This window comes from Opisthocomus hoazin, chromosome 6, assembly GCF_030867145.1.
Source record: "Opisthocomus hoazin isolate bOpiHoa1 chromosome 6, bOpiHoa1.hap1, whole genome shotgun sequence".
NCBI classification, from domain to species: Eukaryota; Metazoa; Chordata; class Aves; order Opisthocomiformes; family Opisthocomidae; genus Opisthocomus; species Opisthocomus hoazin.
Window position 1 is genome coordinate 9470578 of NC_134419.1, and position 21918 is coordinate 9492495.

At 38.8% G+C, this 21918-nt stretch overlaps 1 protein-coding gene across 1 annotated transcript in view; it reads left to right on the plus strand.

Moving 5' to 3' along the window:
- Window positions 1-328: 328 nt before the first annotated feature.
- Window positions 329-21918, plus strand: part of SPATA6 (spermatogenesis associated 6) — a 46112-nt gene continuing 24522 nt past the window's right edge. The window contains exons 1-9 of the mRNA XM_075424534.1: window positions 329-391; window positions 5444-5581; window positions 7120-7168; window positions 8067-8108; window positions 9506-9630; window positions 14337-14417; window positions 17123-17401; window positions 19031-19118; window positions 21492-21532. Of these exons, the coding sequence (XP_075280649.1) occupies window positions 344-391; window positions 5444-5581; window positions 7120-7168; window positions 8067-8108; window positions 9506-9630; window positions 14337-14417; window positions 17123-17401; window positions 19031-19118; window positions 21492-21532 (891 nt within the window). The 5' untranslated portion in view covers window positions 329-343. The remainder of the gene's footprint in view (window positions 392-5443; window positions 5582-7119; window positions 7169-8066; window positions 8109-9505; window positions 9631-14336; window positions 14418-17122; window positions 17402-19030; window positions 19119-21491; window positions 21533-21918) is intronic.

The following is a 21918-nucleotide window of genomic DNA, read 5'->3' on the forward strand; positions in this document are numbered from 1 at the left end:
CAGGAAGAGAGCAGGCGACAGCAGACTGTGGCCAGGACCGAGGGCCCTGCGGGGAGCAGGGCCAGGCTGAGGGGGGGCACGGCCGCGCCCGAGGAGCGGCTCGCTGTCCGGAGACGCGCCGGGCCCAGCAGCACGGCACTGCGGGAAGGGCAGCAGCCCCTGGCGCGGGGCATTGTGGGAAGGAGGGGAAGCCGCGCCGGAGGGCGCGCGGCAGGGCGCGCATGCGCAGCGCGGCGGGCGCCGGAAGCGCAGCGGTTGCCGTGACAACGGCTTCGGCCCCGCGGCGCGGCTGAGGCGGAGCGGGCCCGGAGCCGGCGGGTCCCCCTCCCCGGCCCGCCCGCCCATGGCGCGGAGAGCGCTGCTCTGCGCCCTGCAGCTGGACGTCCGCTCGGTGAGTGCCCGGGCCACGGCCCCCGCCCTCCTCAGCCGGGGCGCGGCGGGACGCAGGCGGGAGGAGAAGCCGCGGTCTGCCCTTCCGGCGCCGCTTCCCGCCCCGCTTCCCCCTCTCTCGGCCGCCGCCCCGCGCTCCCGGCGCGGGGCTTCTGGGAAGCTGGTCCGAGGGGCCGCGCTTCGTCTGGAACTCAGGCCGGCTCCCGGGCGGCTTCTGCCTGGTCTGTGTGTGCGTCCTCCGGCAGCCGGGCCCTGTGCCCCGCCGTTGGTGTTGGCTGCTGCCGTGCTCCCTCGCAGCTCGCGCTTTCCCGTGGGAAAGTCAGTTTTGAGAGGCTCTGATTCTTGGGAAGCTGGGAAAAGCACTCCTGAAGGAAACAGAGCGAAAAAAAATCCCGGGAAACAGCAGCTTGTATGGGGCTTATGCGCCCCTGTGAGGGGTGAGGTCCCTGTGAGGGGCAGGAGGTGGCACTGGGTATGTCAAGTACCTGGGCCTTACATGGCGGGGAGATGAGGTCAATAGATGTGAAATGGGAAAGTTTTTACATTAATCATGTTAGAACAATTCCATTTGCAAAGTTTTCTGCTTATGTACAAGGTGGGACTAAAGTAAAAATCTGCATCATACTCCTATGAGTATGTTGAGGTCAATAGAGCTCAGTAGCTGTCTCGGTAGACAGAGCTGTCATACGCCCTGGTCACTGTGATCCAGAAGTTAGGCCTTCTCGCAGGGCAAGGGCTGCCAGAATATTTGTTGCCGAAAGGAAAACGTGAGGTGTCATCCGAAAAATTCAAGTGCAGATCCAGAAAGTACATACTGGGAAATGGACCTGGTATTCCTCATTGCTTAAGCACCTTTGTTCCCAAACTTGTGCAGCTGCTCTGAAACAGAGCTGTGAATTTCTATGTGTAGATGGTAAGGGTATCACCCGAATGGTGTCATTCCGCTATCTCAACAGTCGGTGTTTGTCTTAATAAATTCTACTTTGAATTTGTATTGATCAGGATCGGAACTGAATTCAGCATTCCAGATGGGGTCTCACTGTTGGCTTAGGTGATGTCAGGGAAAAAAAAAGTTCAATATTCGTCCTATATGTCTTAATATTAGTCTCTTCACAGCTTCACTACAGTTATGCTGTCATTTATTAACACACTCATCATCTTCCCCTCAGCCCACTTTGAAAGCGAGACCCCCAGCAAAAGCAGAAACTGTTGTTAATACACAGTAGATGCATCTCATCTCTATTACCATGGTTTTTCTGTATCTTTTTGTTGACCTCTGCTGATTTCTGAATTTTAATTGGAAAAATTTTGTGAGAACACTCTGACTTCTTGTGTCAGTCATTAAAAACACTAAAAGACATGGATTCCCGGATATGTAGAGGAGTGTTTTTAATAGTAACCCTCAGCTTGATGTCTCTCAGTTTTGCATGTTATTGATGCCGTCCTTTGTCCAGCTCTGTACCACCTTAGGACTTTCTTCCTAACTCCCATTGTCTGCATCATAAGTAATAATTTCTCATGTGGCACATTACGATGTTACTGATGTCCAGGTAAATTAGATATCCTTTATCCAGAAAACAGGCTTTCAAGAAAATGTCAGGTGTTGCTTGACTGATCTATTTTTATGAAACACCATCTGCTGGGCTTTTTTGTAGTCATATTTTCCTCCATGTCCTTTATTCTTTACTTTTGTGTATTTAAATATTCTGATTAGTGGGTTTATAATTTTTCAGATATCTTTTTCTGCCTCAAGTGGGCCTTGTGTTGTTATTTTTCAGCAGATGGTACTATCCTTGTTTTCATAACATAGGTTTTAGTAATGTATAGATCCAGCAAGAAATATTACATTCTTTCAGAACCTAGGCTGAAGATGGTTCAGCCTCCCTGTGGCTCGTTGGACCAGGCCTAGTGCACATTGGGTAACTTCAGTTCCCATCGTTTCATTCTTTAAGCTATTATTTTGCTCCTGTATTCAGTATCATGAAAACCAAAACAAAATACTCAGTTTTGTTTGGGACATAGATTTGTTAGTTTTCACATCCTGGTTGATTTATTCTACATCCACTTGTTTTCTCCTTGTTTGCTTTATTTGTGACTACAGTCTTGTCCAAATTTCTGATTCCTCTTCCTGTTCTTTTACAATGCTTTGAGTATTTCTCAACCCTCTTTGAAACCTATCCACTTGTGTCAGAAGTTCTGTCCTTTTGTTTTTTCCCCTTGCTTTAGGATACAGATGGGGTTTGCGCCTTTTGACTTAATGAAATTCCAAGGTCTTTTCTGATCTGAGTCTATGAGCTCTTTGGTTTATTTCACTGCAAGTTTTCTTCATTTCTGAAAGGTTGGTCTTCTAAAATGGAAAACTTTAGTTAAAGGCCTTATTTCATTTATCCTGCCATTAGTTTGAATTGAATAATTCATGATTGCTCAGACAATTTCATTGTTATTTGGTTTTTGGAGACTAATTTTGGTGCGTACCTCTGCTGCTGGCATTTAGATTGCTCGTGCAGCAACAGAATTAAATTCACATTATTCTTCGTGTCATTGCTATATGGAGAATTCACAAATGAGACAGTGAAGGTAGGTAAAGCTTTAAGCACTAAGATGAATTAATAGCGTTGTGGATTACTGCCAGGTAAGAAGACTAAAATGGCATCTCTTCACATTGAGAAGATTATTTTTGCAACTCTAAGTCCAAAATACTGTTCTATCTGGAAGTCTGCACTTACTAGAAGGTCATACTGTCCATTGCCCGTTACAGGGAACTCTTCTTGTTTAGATGGTAATCGGCAATTAAAGGGATTTTTCAAGACCTGCCTTTTTCATTGGTTACATATGCAGCTACAGTTTTAGGACTGCGTGTAAAAAACAAAGGCCATAGTGGGTTGTAGATCAGTAGATTTCTGTTCCTTTCCATGAGATGAATGCAGTGATTTCTTCATGGCTATTTACGATGTCCCAACATGAGGGCCGGTACACGTCTGTACACATCCTCCTGGGAATTGCAGTAGAGGATTCCAGGGTAACACTATCCTAGACATTTATCATTGTCTTTCTGGTCAGTTGTGAGATCAGTTAATTGCAGCATTGATATACCTCTTCCTTAGATGATCCATAGATAATACTATTATAGCGTTTAAAATGGTCCCGCATCCTACCTGAGCAGTCTGCAATCCGATAAGAGCTTCAGTTTGTCTCCTAAGTGTTAAGCAGCTCCATGCATCGCATATTACGAAATAGATTTCATGAACTGCAGATATACATGTGTCATTCATTTTTGGAGCTGGTTTAAAGTTACATGAACATCATAGATTTGATGTTCAAGCCCAGGCAATGAATTGTGCTGTTTATCTCAAGGGTAGTAGAAGCACAAGTTTCCACATGTGCTGTCTTGCCCCACTCTTCTTTATATGAGTTTATTTTCTTTTACAAGATAGCCAGAATAAATGGCACCTGTTGTTTGCAGTTTTGCCCTCTCCAATGTCTTCAAACCTCTCACTTTTCATCTCAATAAATAGGCAAATATTGATTGCTTTCTATAAGGTAAAATGCACGAACCCCCAGCTAAAAATGATTGTAAATTCTATAAAAATGTCGAGAAGAGAAGCGAGAACTAAGCTAATATGACTTGTATGTAGTTTCAGGGATCTTGGCTTGTATGAATGAAATGTCTCTTTCACTCACTCCTATTCACACTTGCAACTGTGTGAGTGTCATACAAGCTGTTTAATGCTTGACAGTCTGTTTCAATTGGGATATCTATTGTTCTGGCACTTTTCTTGCAGATTTGAAGCCCTCATTAACAGAGAGAGAAACCCCTTTTTTGTCCTCCTTGGGCATTTATGAGTAGAAGCACTATTTTTTAGCTTATACTTTATCTATAATAATCTATCAGCCTTTGATTTGCGTTCCTTCTTTCACCTGAGGGTGTTTTTCTGCTGTTTATATAGTTTTCTTTTAGATCCGGTTAGGATTTCTCAAGTAAAATGTTCATTTGGGAGTAGGAGACTGTAACAAAGCACTTACTTTAATTCCTGTCACTCTCTTCCTTTGTCTTTCTACCTGTCAATTGAAAGTCTGAACACTTTCTCCAGCAACCTTATGTTGGAAGAGACAACCTCTATACTGCAATAAAAAGTGAGCAGTAGAACTGAAGTGAAAGGTGACAATTCTCTGGCTAGGTAGCAGAGTAAAACAGTGTGACTTGGAGAAAATAGCAAATAGTTTTGCAATGAGATGTGTACATCCTTGCAGTTAAAACACAAGTAAGAATGTCCAAAGTTCATCAGAGGTTTAAAAACATAACAACTTTTTCTCACTTAAAGAACGGGAATTGTCCAGAGGAAGCTGAGAGATTAGTGACTGTATCTGGCAGCCTGATGAGGAGCCTTCCGTGCCTTGAATATCCTCCAAAGTGGCCAGACTTCTCAGATAAAACTTTGTGTGCCATGTGTCTGATAGTAACGGAACAACAGATACTTTTTCTCTTTTACGTATCAGAGGCAAAATTAATATTAATTAAATATTAAATATTAATTAAAATTTAATATTAATTAAAATTAATAGTATTTGCAAATAAACGTGCCCTTTTTGGTGGCTGGACAGAGAATGGATATCTAAGCATGCACATGTGCCAGCTTCATTCTCTCTGTGTCTAGGCTAAAATTTGGAAGGGTTTTTGTGTCTTGGCATCATGTAGACTTCATTGTACGTGACTCTTCATATAGAACCTGACGTGACCCTTGATGATTAAGTCTTACATAGTGAGTGCATTCCTTTAACCATATTAACCTGGGATTGGGATACCAGGTTTCAGTTTTGGTTGAAGACAATGGAACAGTATTTGGTTCTGATTATTTTAAAATTGTGACTATTTTTCCTGGTCAGTCTGTACAAACAGAATTGCTTTAGAAAATAAATTTTTTCACTCTAATCTGTCATAATCTGGCTCAGAAATGAAACATTTCAGCCTTGATAATTTCATTTTTATCTTGAAAACAGCTGTGACTACTGTAACTAAAGTTCAGTTTGTTTAATGAATGTGTTACTGTTGCAGATAACTTGCCCTGGAGTGCTGCTGAAAGACAAAGAGGAGCTTTATCTCGGTGTCTCTGTACTTGGACAGTACAAAAAAACTCAATGTGTCCCTGCAGCGTTTCCACTCTTCTTTCAAGAAAAACTAGTATTTGAAAAGGTAAGATACTGTCAAGAGCTAATACGAACCAAATAAAACCCATCCCAAGCTCCACAAAACCTCTCTGCAAAACCCCTGAGCACAAGTGATCACACTGAGGATGGCATGGAATTCTAACTTCTTTTTCAGCACAAAGTAGGTGTGTGCCTATATTATCCACGCGATGACTCAAGAATTTTGCGTACTGAAGATTGTAATGTATGATGAGGCTTTTTAGGTGTTTGTTTATTCTTTTGTGAACTGTCCTTTTTTCAGTGTTTGTTTTCCTGTCTTGGAAGGAACTCAATGTTGTTGTAAAAATTACAGCAAGGTGAAGAACAAAGACTGTAAGATGTAGGAGAGACAAATTAATTTAGCAGAAAGATAGAATAGCAGCTCAAGCCTTTTTGGTGACATCTTTCTCCCTTTGAGATACTTTTTTCATGGTTTGTCACCAGAGTTCCCAGGTTGGTACTCTGGCCTTACGATTTATAGTTGTTTATCACGTATTCTGAGTCCCTACTAGCCTCATTATTAGTACCACAGGGATAATGAAACACAGTATCTTACAGATATGATCTGGCTTCTTGACTACCTATGAATAATAATCCTTTGCCCTTTCTAGTTTTTTTCCTCTAAGCGTCCCCTAGCTCCTTGAAAACCAGACTGAGTAAACATCAATGATGTTCTGGTGATGTGGGTAAGATACAAACAGTGATAATTTCACCATGTACTGAAGAGTAAAAAAGATCATAGTTCTTTAAAGGCAAGCTTACCACAAACTACTTAAGGGATATGTACTGAATACTATTTTCATTGTAATTTAGGGAAACTCCAAGACACCAGGATCTATCTCCTTACAAAAGAGGTGAAGAAGAAAGCTGAGAATAATAGCTGTCTTCTTACAAATAGCTATTGATTAGGTCTAGATACTTGGAGAGCACCGGTACTTTGTTATTCTTTAGTGCTTGGTACCTTGAACAACAAAGTGACCTACACAACTCTGCTGAGACTTTTGTACAGAATTAGGGGGAAGTCTATTAGCTGCTGAATATCCAGTGCAAAATCCTCCCCTGTTCCTTGCCATCTATTCACATGGGATTCAAGAAAAAAAAAAAACTTTGAACAGTACTTTGTACCTGAATAGTCGCTTCCATGAAAATGAAGCTTAAAGCATTACTAATATATTAGAGAACATACTCTTCATCAGAATTCTAGTACGTTCACCAATTTATCTTTCTCTCTTGAAATTTTCTCAGATAATACTTATCTCTACGTGTTCAACTCTTCACAATACTTCCTAATTTAAATATGGAGAGGTAACCCTGAATGGCTAGAAAGCATATGACAAGAACTGCTAGCTTTCAATGAATTTGATCATGTGCCAAATGATAATTTCAGTTTTGTTTCTTTTTCCAGTGGGGATAGGACTCTTGGCAACCATCTGAAGCAAAGAATAATACTGATTTTTTTTTTTTTCACCCTTTTCTTTCCCCAGAGGTCCATCTGATGACTTTGACCATGCTATTATTATTATTATTTATTAATTTGTTTCCCAGGCATTTGCTGATATCATTGATCCTGGAGACCTTGTGGCATTACTGGAATGTAGGTTCTGCTTTTTATGTATACTATGTTGTATGCATTGATGTCATGCATGTATGGTCTCTAAAGACTTTCGGAGGTTGAAAGTATGTGATGATTTTTCTATCAGGAGCCTGTTCTGAAAAGCTAGTGGGTAACCAATGTAGTATATCATTACTAAATAAGTAGGACACTAGCACTAGTGTGTTTTCAGAACAGAGGATTCATTGTCAGTACAGGCAGAAGTTTTTTGCTGTCTTTTGTTTACTAGTAACTTACGCAAAATACTGTTAAAATAACAAAATACCTCTAGAAATGTACGCTACATGCTTTAGAACAGGAAAAGGGTTAAAAGTTGTAATTAATGGAAAATCCAGCTGGTTATCCAGATAGGTAACAGATTCCTTTATCTGATTATTTATTTGATGAGTTTTTAAATCATGTCAGCATAAACCTTTGATTTTTGTGAAATTATTCTTTTTGTTTTTTAAGGAAATGAAATTTGGCATGTCTTGCCACATGTGGAACATAATCAATTGTAGTGAGACAACACTGACCCTGAACTCAAACTCCAGGAATATGCTCCTTCGTACTGGGAGTTATGTGAAAAAGTGGCAAAGCTTGCATCATTGTCTTTAAAAGCTGTATTCAAAGGACAAACTTGGCAGCAGATAGAACTTCCCAAGTTCTAAGTCAAATTTAGAGTTGTCATTTGTATACTGCTAATGCCATTGTGTTCATCTGTGGTATTTATGCAAGCTGTTCGTAATTTTCTCTTATTGTTTGTGTAGTTGAAATAGCGTAGTTATGTACTGTGCTATGAAGCTTAAATCAGTGAGCCGTTTTTCTTGCGTTTTGACTATAAGAATTACTTTCCATTTTAGTATTTTTTAATTCATGAAAAAACTTTTTTCCTTTCTAGTTGACACAACAGTACTTGAACTAATACAGCTCGTTCCTCCAGGTATTGTATCAGTCTCTTCATAAATTATGCAGTTTAATAGGTGAATTTCCATGAGGACATTGCCAATTACAGCACAATCACTTTTTCCAACACACAAACAACATAGAAAGCTCTTTAACAAATAGTGCTCTGAATATAAAATGTTAATAGATCAAGAAGATCTCATTCTTGAAAGATAATAATAACGGAATATTGAAATGTACCATACTTGAGCATAAGAATGTGATAATGGTTTAAAAATGGAAAATAAACTGAAATCATCCAGTGCACACTTATTAACTGCATCACAATTCACTTGCAAAGTGGCTGTCTGTGAAATTTCAGAGTGCATAATCTTGTTCGCAGAATGACACTTTTTTCCTTCCATATTAATGGTGACCATTGGGAAAACTGTTATCCTCACTGTAAGGATTACAGGTCTCTTGGGATATGTGAAGATAATAAATAGCGATTTGTCATACTTCTGTTATTGGTTTGTGTGATTATAAAAATCTATTTTAGTGAAATTCAAGTGTTCCCATGAATAATGTAAATCTGCATTTTATTGGAAATAAAGTCAAGTTTTAAAGAGGACTCGTTTGGAAACCGTGGTATTAAAAGTGCTCTCTGTCACTCGTCCTTAGTACTTGCAAGGAAACGATTGCTTCTCTTGAGTGACTCACCAGTCTTTACTTAATGTACTGAACGTGGATTTTTGTTGTGGGAGGGTAAAAGATCTTGGATAAGGAATTTAATTTCAAGAGTAAGAGATAGGTGTGATACAGCCCAACATAAGCTGATGTGATGACTGCAATAGCACAATTTAAATTTTTTTATAATATACATTCAACATTTTCCCCGAAAGAACATATATTTTTTTGTAAGTAGCAAAACAGGATAGTGAGAAAATCTTGAGATAATGGTTTTTATGTTGCTTGCGTTTCTTTCTTACTATTATGTAGTAATGTTATATATTCTTACTTTCTTACTACTATGCCTACTATTACTATAGTGCTATTACTACTATTATTATTCTGTAGTATGGAATGATGCAGTTTTTCATAAGGGATTGGCTGCCATTAAAATATACTGATTTCTTCTGTGGCATGGAAGGGAAAGAAAAACTACTGAAGAATTGCCTAGAGATAACTTCTCATATGTCTTTTAAAGAAGATAGTGTTAGCTGTTCTAAAATTTTTTTAGCCTAACAGTGAAACATACTTTCAGAGTAGACTCTGCGCATTTCTGCTGCTGATTTAACTTGATGAGGTTATTTCCTAGTGGAATACAAGTTTTGGAGCCATGCTGTTGATTTTTAAAGAACAAAATTTATCTTAGTTTCAATATGGTCTTCTGTGTGGTGTCTGTACTATATGGCTTTGTCTGTTTTCCAATTAAAGTATATATTTTCTTTTTAGTGGGAAAAATTCTAGCTACATATGAAGAAAATACAAGAGATTTCCTGTTCCCTGACCCTAAGCTTACCTGTGGGCACCGTGGTTTACATCGTGAGATTTTAATGAAGAGGGCCACTTCTTTTACAGTGAGTGAATATCTGTGTGTTGTATTTATGATACAGGGTGTTTCACTGAAGAAGCCCCCTGAACTGCTGCAAATAAAAAGTGGTTACTTCTGACAGATTTTGCCATTTTAGGTGTTGAACGTACAAATCCACAGCTGAACTTTGGTGAAGCTATAATCTTTTCAAAACACTTCAAGAAATTATTTACTGTGAAGAAGTTAGTTTCTGCGTGGTTTGCAGTGTGGCACCATGACATGTCTTCCGTTCACTTTAATCTGTGGTGCAGTTGGAAGTTGAAGGGATGTAAGAGAAGAGAGAGATCTCGTATCAACTTCATGGTTCTCAACAGATAAACCATGTAACCCTCCCTCCTCAGTCTCTCTTTGTAGCATTTGTTTCAGACCATTTTTGGTGCTGTTTAGGATAACGACAGTACAAATTTATAGCGCTATGCTGTCTGACCTATGGGCCTCCCTGAGGTGCAAGATCACCACCAAAACCGTAAGTGAAATTTAGCTTAGTGCTGCATGGTTGTTTTTCAGTTCCAAAGCCAATGTAAGGTCTGTTCAGGCCATTCACGCTCATTTAGTAACTTGCCTTTTCTACAGTTTCAAAAAAGCTATCATAAACAACAACTATTTTGCAGAATAAGTGCAATGAATTAATGTTAATTTTCTGGAGATAAGGGCTCAAGTACATATTAAATGAAAATGAATTTATCTCACACTGCCCTTTCATAGAGTTTGACTGTGGAGTCTTAGGTTTCAGTAGAATAACTCAGGAGGGCACTTTGAAGATGATGGTAATGGTCTGGGAGGTGTGTTTTGGGGTTTTTTTTGTTTGTCTCATGTTGGTTAAATTTTACCTGTTGGAGTGGCAGGACATTTGGATTGAGAAGACAGGGACTCAGTTACCTGGTCCGTTGTGATTGGATTAAAAACACATGGCAGGAGGGAAATGCTGATGAAAGGTCATTGATATCTTTTAGCTGGAATAATCTTTCCCCTGCAAGGTCAGCTTGGATGTTGCCCAGTCACTTGCAATTGGAAGTGCTAATTTGGTGTCTAATGTTGTGTTACATTTTAATGAATTAAAGCTTTGATTTTGTGATACAAAATGTATGGTTCTGCAGCAGCTTGAACTATCCCTGCAAAAATAGCCATTATTTTTTGGCCATAGCATCTCTTTGATATGGCTTATCCTATGCATGTTAGTGGTGGCTCAAGACAGGGGGTGGGACTGTATTGCTTTCATGTTACTTATCTAATAGGTACTTTTCTGATGTTGAGAAAGAATAGATAGGGAGGTAGTAATAAATGAGGTGATATTAGAAAAATGGTTTCAGATTTTTTGTAAATGCAATATGATGAATCTTTGTAGAAGCAAAGCTGCTAGAGAAGTTTGAGAGGTTTTGTTGGACTGAGTTCTTTAATACAAAAATCATGTATTTTCTAATAAAGAGAAGGTGCCATAATTTGTGACCTGGGGGAAGCTGTGATCAGAGTCATTTGGATGTGTAGCTGAATGACGACACTGTGGTAGCTTTAAGAACTTGACTGATGTAAGACAGAAATGTACTTCCATGTCCTTGGGAACAGTGTGAATGAAATCCATCTTTGTCCTGGAACAAGGACTGCAGAAGCATCTATTGCTCCGTTCTGTCTCCATTGCAGAAAGAACAGTTTAAGAAAGGATTTTGGCATACTGACCCCATTTTCAGGAGTAATAAAGAAGCTGTGTTTGATGGAATTGGAGGGAGACTCCCGAAAAGAACTTGCTATTCCTCTCCTTGCTTGCCAAATGAGATAGCTGTGAGAGTATTTTTACTAGAAAAATAGAAATGCAGTCTCAAATGCCTCCATCTTCTAGTGTTCCGTAAGCTTTACTGGCAAGTATCTCCTGCTAACTCTGCCAGCACAGAGCACTGAATATGTATGCTAAGCAAAAGGGAAAGTGTTAAACAAGGTCGCGAGAACCCTCACGTTATTCCTATGCTAGTCAAGCCATGTTCTTCCCACATGAAAATTTATTCATAGCTAGCTGAGATGTTCAGTATTTTTGACTGGCAGCTGTGGTTCAGTGGCACTTTGATGCCAAATAAATTTGTCTTTTATTAAAAAAATAAAGGTAGCAACAGCAAGGTTACAATTGTGGAGTTCAGATAGGCAGTGACAAGCAGTGTCTGATTAACACTGCTAATCTGCCAGTTGGAAAGAATCCCAAGTTGAGAGGATCAGAACTCCTCCAGAAATCTGGCACTTGGCTGATAATGTCTCTGTCTAAATGTCTTATGAGGCTTACAAACACAATAAGCATGCAAGACGTGCCTCAAGTCATCTCTCCTGGTCCAGTGTTGGCCAGCTAAGGCTTTTGCTGCTTCTTCTGTATTTCTTTACAACCCTCGCCTTTCAGAATGTATTTAAGCCTTGACTGGTGGTAACTTCTTACAGAAGTTCTTATCTCCATCCTCCATCCTAATGTAGTATTTGCCATATTACTTAAAACAGTTTCCTTTTAGTTATACTGTCTGTCATTAGCATGCAAATACAGGACCCTCTGAGCATACCAATACAGGACCTTCTGTTATAGTCATATATATTTTTTTAAGCTACAGACTTGTTCTTATGCTCCTTACAGTCAAAAGCACATATTAGACTTATTTTCTAATTTGGATTCTTCTAAATATGAACCACCTTTATAGTTTTTCTAAGATCAAATTAATATTATCTCCTTATCACGTCTGGCTGACGATTAATACAGAAAGACTGACAAGCCTGCTCAGGGCTGCAGACACCACTAAGCCAGGGGCAGAGGAAGAGATCCCCAAAACCTTCTGGCTGGATTTTATTTTACAGATGTGTTTGGTGTCTGTACAACAGTCTTTACATAATACTGTATTGAATATTCTTCAGCAATCACTAGTTTGGGAACAGCAGAAAACACAACTCCTCTGATTGCTTTTGGTCTGTAAGTTACTTTTGACATACCCATGCCTATGTATGTGCCATCCTATATTCCCTCTCCATGAGCCATTTCTCTGAAGAAACCATGGTTTTCTATGATTTTTTTAGCTATGAGCATTTAACAATTCCGTAATCATTCTCAGTCTCTGTAAGAGCAGTAGGTGCTCTGTTCCTTTTTATAGAAGACTTACTAATTCTGATGTGTCCTTTTTTAAACTGTTGATAGCACTTGACAATTCATTAGTAATAAAAATGAGTTGATTAAAGATGGTCAGCTTTAAAATCCCTTTTATATGCCATAACTTGACTTGATTGAATCCTGGACTCTGTTAATTGCTATGACTGAGCTTTCTTGGCATTTTTGTCATTTCGTTTCCATATCTAACCTGGGGCCAAATCATATTCCCTTATGGGAAATCGGATTGTGTTTAGGCAGGTGGTAGATCAGCAGTAGACTTCACTCATGAAGTTCCTGCTAATTCTTAAGCATGTGGGGCAGAGTCACAAAGAGTCCAGCTCCTTTTCATTTCTGTGATTTTGTGTGTTCATGTGCACAAATGCCCATGTACACAGGTGCCTCAGGGCAGCAAACTCTATCCGTGTTGAAAGAACAGAGGACAGAAAGTTCTAACGACACTCGATTCTCTCTTTGCTTCTACAGAGCTGTAGAAGATGCACATAGATGATTCCCACTTGTTTATAGCATGTGTGGCCTTTAGTTCTTTTATGCCCTTTTAATATTGCTGCTTGGGGAAAGAATGCTTGTGTGTCATAATCGCTGCCATTTACACCCATTTACAAAAATTTTGTATGTGTTGGCCAATTCTAGCTAAATTTAACAGGAAGTAGAGCTCTCAAAGGTATTATGTTTCTAGGCACAGCTGAAGTTGAAGATGAGTTGAACAGGAACTGTTAGCCGTGTAAAGATGGACAGACCTGCTGGCCATTTCTATAAGTGTGCTGGTTGACCAGGAGGCCCAACTGGACCCCGCTGACTTCAAATTGGTCAAACTAGGGCTGCCTCTTGCCAGCCACATGTGTAAGAGGGCATTGAGAGGAAGTGAAATATGGTTACAGAACATGGGATACGTCTCTGTGGTATGGAATATTTCTGTTGACCAGGCTGGGCTGGCTGACAGGCTATGCTCCCTCCCAGCTCTTGTACACCTGCTTATCAGAAAAACATGGGAAACTGAAAAAAGTCCTGGATTTCTTAGCAACAACTAACAACATCACTGTATTATCAACATTGTTCTCATACTAAATCCAAAACACAGCAGCTACTGGGAAGAAAATGAACTCTGTCCCAGCTGAAACCAGGATAGCTGTATAATTGACTAATTTTCAAAATATTTTTACAAAAAAGATTGCACAATTGAGACTATTTATAAATAAGTTTCCAAAGTTAGCATTACTGAAACTTCTAGAGCATGACTGGAATTTTTATTGATGCTATATAGCATGGCATGAAAAATCTCTAAAAGTGCTTTTGACAAAGTAATGTGTTGAAATAAAAGTCAGACCTTAATTGTTATACGAAAGCAATATAATAATCTGTAATTGAATTGTCAGAAATGCAAATGTTAGCATCTTGACATTTACCATTGCTGTTCTGTCTTTTCTAATTATCTTTATTAAAGGCTGAAATTAACAAAGGAAATGGCTGAAAATTAGGAATGGTTTGTTACATTAGGTGACATTTACTTCTTTGATACCCTTTATCTTGAGTTGGAGCTTGATGTTCAATTATTGTTTCTCTTCTAGGGAATTGCACCAAAATTGAGATTTTCTACAAGCTCTCTTATTAAAGAAAGTCTGTTAAGCTCAGGAAGGAGTCACATACAGGTTAGCGTTATTTAATTGTTTGCAATTTGATTTCTAGATTTAATATTGATAGCCTTGGTTCCATTTTTTGCATGTGCTGCTCACTTCAAACTTTTCTCATTCTTTTGTTGTGGTTAAAGCAGTTGTCATGGGTGCTTGACAACTTGATTAAATTTTAAAATTTTTAATCAAGTGTGAGTAAAGAGTGGGTTTGGTGCATGACAGTAAAGGCAAGAGTTCCTTGAATCTGAAACAATTATGAGCTGCTGTGTTCTATGATCAGCTGAAGTGTCAGTCGCTGGGGTATTTGTAGGTGGGAAGATGCTTTCTCACTGTTTCTTACAGACACTTAAAATTAAGATGGGACAATTAAAGCTAGGTGAAGTGAGAGAAGGGACATTATAAAACAAACCAATGAATTGTTTTCTGTAACAATATCAGTAACGGTAATGGAAAAGAAGATTTCTGTTGAAAGGGCTGTCACCAATATTAATCTGGAAATGCTGGTTCTGCAACAAGCAAAGATAAAGGTGTAGTAGCTGAAGAAACTGGGGGAGAAAAACCCCTCTCTGATGTGCTTGTTGATTTGGTAGCACTCTTCTCTGGTCTCACAGTTTGGGATTTTGGTTGGGTTTCCTGGCACAAGCTGTCATGTAAAGTTACATCTTACATCCTCCATTTTTTGCTATGTTATTGAAAAATGATGCAGCATTATTAAAATGCAATGGTTGTCAGGAAGCCTTGCGTGCAAAGAGAATTAGGTGACTTTGACCTGTTTGTGGCACTGCTAATTAGTTCACTGAGAAGTTTCTTCCAAATTTAGCAAACAAAATGTATTGAGACACTTAGATAAAGAAAAAAAGATTAGTGAAAATTGTCATTGTCAGAAAACTAACTTCATTGAAGATCACTTCAATAAGGACAGTTTGATTTAAAGTTTTAAATGTCCTTAAAAGTATTTAATATGTTATGAATGGCATATCAAATTTGCGTGTGTTGCAGTGAAGGTCTAGCTTGGTGTTACACAGCAGAAGCAGCAGCACAGCCTACTTCTGGTGGAATTGAAATTAATCTTAGACAATTAGGTCTGGTTTTGTTTGGGCCAGTTCAGTACTCTGGCTCACTACCAGCTGCACAAATGCTAGTACAAGTGGCATGAGTGGCCTGTGTGATGGCAGATTCAAACTATGTTGATGCAAAACAAACCCACAGCCTCAGCCTTATTCATTGTTGGTTGTAGAGGGAAAGGCTTGAAGGCAAGCTGGACATTTGCTTTCTGGGTTCCTCTGAAGTAGTGCTTGCAACATTCAGATTTAAAACTAATGCCAACTTCCTCAAGCTGGAAAAGGAATTTCTAACAGGAAGAAAAGTCTTGCTATACCATTATTTTTTATCTTTTATAACCTGTGAATTTGGGCCAAATTTGATCAAAAAGCCTAATTACCCATACTGCAGTATTCAAAGGTAAAACATGCTGCTGAGTAAGTAACCTGGCAAGAGTTGTACAATCTACAGTGCTTTGACCTGTAAAGCTTGTAGAGGAATTGAACGCTCATTTAATGCCAGGAATTACAAAGGAACAATAGTGTATTTCAAACAAAACTTCAGTGTTGGAAAGAGTTTCCCAGAATTTGAGATCAGCCACTGAATAAGTGAATAGTTATTGGGAGGAGGTGTCAGTCCTGATTGTTAGGTAGGCTTTGCTGGTAACAACAACAAAATTACACCACCACACCACGATCCGATGTTGTAGGAAGGAAGGTGGTGAGGTTGATTGTTCCTCCACTTTCCTGTCATAGAATCGTTTAGGTGGGAAAAGACCTTTAAAATCGAGTCCAACCATAATAGCCCTGGTTTCATACCTACGTGCAGCAGAATAAATAGCTTTTATTTTGCTGTACGTAGATATTTTAAAAGCAATACCAACTCAGACTTTTAAGGCAACATTTGATAATGGTGCGATTTTTATAAATTTTAGCTACAAAATCCATATTGCGGATGTGAAGTGCCAGTTTTACAAATAAACAGCTGCTTTGCCTCTGCTTGTGCAAAAGTATCCACATGATTTGAAAGGCTTTTTGGAAGACGGTCTTTTAAAGGTTTTGGTTGGTTTTTTTGTGGAAAGAGTGTTGTGGTTTTTTTTTACTAAACGTACTTCTTGATTAGAACTGTGTAAAGAACTAGTAAATTCACCATGATCCAAGAAAATATAAATATCAGAGAATGTAATTACACTTCTTGCAAGGCTTTAGGCAACTCTAAATGAATATAACATAAACTATTAAACAGGCTTCTGTTTTAATTTATGTATTTTGTTTTAAAGGACAAGAATTTTAAAAGTTTAAAAACAGTTCAAGCAGATGAAAAAATGTTTCAAATCTATGTATGTCCATCCAGGTAAAGTTTGTGTTAAATGAACTTGTGACAAAATTCAATGTAATTTTTTACAGTTTCTGTACACTAAGTGTGTGAGAAAGCTAACTGGGTAAGTATGAGACACTTAACATCTAACGTGTAGTAATGTGTGTTTTAACTTCCTTCTGGTTTCAGAGAAAATAGTAAATACCTTGTTTTTTAAATTGCTGTTCGATTATAGTTTTGTGAGGGGAACTTCAGCTGACATGGCGTCTGTTTCTCTTAAAATTGCTAGTTCCCTGTTTGCAATATTTTCAATGATCTTTGTTCTACATGCTGTCAAACCAGGTAATTTCTCTTTTTCACTGTAGGGTGATTTGAATTGGGTACATCACTCAACCCCAAATGGAAAATTGCAAACAGTGTTACCAAAGAAAAATACTCTCTCACCTGAGAAAAGGAGGCACAGCCTAGCAACAAAGAACTACGAGCAGCCTACGATAGCTTCCAAATCACGTTCTGCATCTCCATACACAAAAAGACGAATGTGTGAGCTGTCAGAAGAAGCTAGGCAACGACTGGCCCATTTAAACCTTGGTCCTTACAAATTCAGAAGAGAAACCGATAAACCTCCATTTGTAGTTAGACGGGTTTGTATTATCTCCGAAGTGTTTCCAGCTTAAACTCAGATCAAATATTGTCCTTTCACTAAATACTGCTCTGAAAATTCATTCAGCTCCTCGTTTAGATGAATAATTTTTCTCTCCTTAACAGTCTGTCACATAGTGATTTAAATGTAAAATTAACTAAAATAAAATTTCTTTTATCCGTGTTAGTAACAGACAAAGATCAAATTCTTTCATGAATATCTTTGTTAAATTCTCTGAGGCCCCGTTTCTTTTCTTCCAGCGCACTAGACAGGATAATAGGTGTATAATTTCACTTATAAATTGGAAGTAATTGATATTAGTATTAAAAATTCCTGAATAAGACTTTAAAGAAAGAGTGTCTAGTCATATTATGAACACTTACACTTCCTCTCTTTCAACTTATTTTGTGATGGCATCCTATGAGCTTTGAAATGCTTCCTTTCCTACATCTCTAACACTTTGACTTAAAGTTCATTACCGACCTGACTTTAGCACCTGCATAAGGACTTTTTGCTAACTGTATCTGAAAAATTGTTCTGAAATTAGGTACTTATTTGAAGACACTGTATTTAAGTGCTTTAATACAAAGGGGCCAGATTTCCCAGCCTCTTGGAGGATCATATTCTCATATATTATTCTTCTCTTTTTATTTTTCATATGATTGCAACAATCCGTTATTTTTAGAATACCACTTTGAACGTGGAGGGGCAGAGATGGGATTGTTGTGATTCTATGCTATGACATTACAATTTGGCTACAATTCTGGACACTTGTCACGGCCATTGAGATAATTTAGCGTTTAATTAGTTTGCTTCTCACTTTATTTAATGTTTTTCTAGTTTATGTAAAAATGAATTAACAATATCTTGTCAAATTTTAGAATTCTTTTCCAAGTTTTATTCTATGTATAGGTACCTTTTAGAAATTCAGATTCGCCTTAGAAAGCCAATTAATCATCCATCAACCTACTGTTTATCTCTCAGATATTTTGCTTTAAACTCGTTTTAATCAATTCTGGTTTTTGATCTGTAGGTGAAGTTCACAGTTTAATTATAGCATCTTTAAATGCTGATTATTGATTTTGATTGCTTGGTTATGTTTGTACAAAAAAGGAGAAAGCTTGTCTCTTAACGTACCATATCCTGACTGTCATGGCCTTTCCCGATTGAGAATACTCCTTTTAGGGCTTCTTTACTGCTGAGGACTCTTTTGACCTGGAGATTTTGTGTTACATGAAGATTAAAATTAGATTATGTTAAATGCAACTTCTTTAATTAGGGAGAGATTCAGATCTCTCTTGGTGAGATCTGAACTGTTTGGAATAAATATGAGATACCAAGAGTTGTTTGAAAAGACTGCAGACATTATAGATGAAGGAGAAACTGTCTGTATTTTTTTTCTTTGAACAATACGATATTCAGAGTTTTCTAGACTTTTCTTGTTCGGTTTTTGTTTATGCACAGTAATGCTAGTAATACAGGAGTAAAGTGTTGTGAAAATAGATTTAAACAATATTTAAATAAGAGTAAAATACTTCAGAAAGGCCTGCATGTGATCTGATGAATGAGAACAGAAAAATAGAAGTAAATACAGCTGATACTGAGCATTTTAACAGTATTTTTGCTTCAGGTTGAACAAACAAGTCCCAGTATTAAACTTGATACATGGTGTCCCACGCGAGAAAGCGCAGCAGAAGCCTGGACCAAGGTTGACCATGGTCAGTATCTTCTACTATTTATCTCATTAATCCTTTTGTTTTCTACAGTAATTTAGTGAGGTTATTTTGGTTTGGTGGTTTAGTTTTGGTTTTTTTATTTATGAAAAAAAGGTCAGTCTATCATGGAGAAGAACCTGTTCTTCCTAGGAATAGGAAGAATACTGAATAAGCTACTGCTACAAAAGTTGTTTTAGAATAGTTCTTTACATCATGAAACTTGGACCATAGTTCTACATGATATGAAAGTAGGACTAAAAAAAAATACCAAAGTCCAGGCAGTTGTTCTGTTTCTCTCCACTTGTTTTGGTGAGTTGGATAGTGGAGCAAATGTGCACCACAGTCTCTGGGTGTGTTGGTCAGGCTTAGAGTACTGAGCATTCTGAAGTTCAAGGGTTCTGTTGCTTCAAAAATGAATAGTGTTTTTTTCAGCAGTATTTGTGAGTAGTGGATCAGTGACTTACTGTTATTAATGAGCATCCAGAATGTGCTCCAGTATCTGCTTTGGCATTCATTGGTGTCGTTAAGTGAGGGTTTAATAAAAGGTGTGGGACCAGAAACTTAAGGAAGTACCCTAAAACTTGATTTTATTGCGTGTCTGGCAATATGAGTATTTTAATGAGTCTCATCAGTATTTGTTTGTTATGTGTGTTCTGCCTCATTTTTATTGTGCCTTCTCCCCAATTATAAATTGTTACATAGCATATCATTATGAACCTGTTATTTTACATTCTTTGTAGTAGCACTGGGTGCAGGATTTTAAAGGTTTCACATTCCCTTTGGGGTCATACTTACCAATCTGTAGTAGCAGGATAGTGTAACAGACGTGTTATCATCTGATCTCATTGCATACTTACAAAAGGAGTTGGTGGTTTCTGGCCGATGGTTAGGAGACCAAAAGCTGTTTCACTATGAATATCCAGAGGATTCACTGAGCACCTACCTGTGCCTTGAGGCTTAACTGTAACTTCTGAAAAAAACAGATTCCTAGGACTAGAAGTCTTAATACTGACAGTACAGTTTAGTCATAGAATCATAGAATGGTTTGGGTTGGAAGGGACCTTACAGATCAGCTAGTTCCAACACACCTGCCTTGGGCAGCAACACCTTCCACCAGACCAGGTTGCTCAAAGCCCTATGCAGCCTGGCCTTGAGCACTTCCAGGGAGGGGGCATCCACAGCTTCTCTGGGCAACCTGGTCCAGTGCCTCACCACCTTCATAGTAAAGAATTTCTTATGTCTAATCTAAATCTACCCTTTTTCAGTTCAAAACCATGACCTCTTGTCCTATCACCCCATGCCCTCGTAAAAAGTCCCTCTCCAGCTTTCTTGTAGGCCCCTTCAGGTACTGGAAGGCTGCTGTAAGGTGTCCCCGGAGACTGCTCTCCAGGCTGAACAGCCCCAACTCTGTCAGCCTGTCCTCACAGCAGAGGTGTTCCATCCCTCCAATCATGTTTGTGGCCTCCTCTGGCCCCGCTCCTTACAGGTCCATGTCTTTCCTGTGCTGAGGGCTCCAGAGCTGGACGCAGGACTCCAAGTGGTGTCTTACCAGAGCGGAGTAGAGGGGCAGAATCCTCCACCTCAACCTGCTGGCCACACTGCTGGGGATGCAGCCCAGGATACAGTTGGCAATATTCCCCATTCTACATGCATTTGCATAGAGGTGTTTTTTAATTTTGTGCAGGTAACTAATAGAGGGATGTCTTTACATTGTTGTACAGCATAGAAGTACCTCTTTGGGCTTGGGTCACAGTATGAGCGTTGTTCAGTATAAACTGATATAACTGATCAAGAAGCCAGGCATAATTTAATGTCAGTCCCTCAGGGATGAGGTGAGTATTGACACTGGTGAAACATCCTAACCCAGTATGGATGTAATAGTTTCCCTGCTTGTGTTTCCATGGGCCTTGTACTCATCTGTGTGGGTCAGTGGTGAGGGAAGGAATGAAGAATTGATAGAAGGAGGGAGAGATGGTCATTGGGAAGCTTGTTCAGAGAAGATTAGTAAGGTAGTGTAACATACGTGAGAATTTTGGGGAATGGTAGAGCTTGATTTTATATTGATTTAGGCAATTAATAGTTTAACAAATGTGCTACTGCTGTCTATGTAGAAGACGGTGCATACACTGATTCAATATTACAAACATTGTATTCCATTAAATGTGAAGTCACTGTTTTCAGCTAAAGAAAGTGATTTCCTGCAATATTCTGAGGAGACTGTTTAGAATTTCACAATGTATAATAATAGTAATAATAAATTGCTTTAGTACTGTTGGAGAGGATAGGTAAGCTATTTTGTAAAAGATTTCATAAAATTCAGGACATTTGGATTTTCTTTTGAATTTCGTCTGGAACACACCTGTTTTCTTTCTCCAGATCCTTCTCTTCTCGGTAGCTACAGACCCAAGAAAGCCAAAGTGAGTACTTCGAAGTGCTGTTGTTTACAAATTGTTTTTTGGGAAGCTCTGAGTGAGAAGAAGTGTCCTGCATAGGTATTTTTGAAACTTTATCTACTATAGTATCAAAAGCAAGAAAAGGGACATTTTAAATCTTATCTAACCCAGTTTAGGCCTTCTGACAGATTATTTACAAATAGAAATGTGAAACTTTACACTCTATAAGTCATTCATGCCTATGGGTACAGAGCTTGCTTCTCCTTGGCATTAAGGCTTGTGACAAGGCTGTAGAGGAGCCTTTAAAGGCAGTTGGCATTTGCCTGCCAGGTCACTCTGAGAGCACACTTCATTCCGGAATGGTATGCAAAGGTAGCCCTGGTACAACTGACAAGCCACTGTTCTGCTGT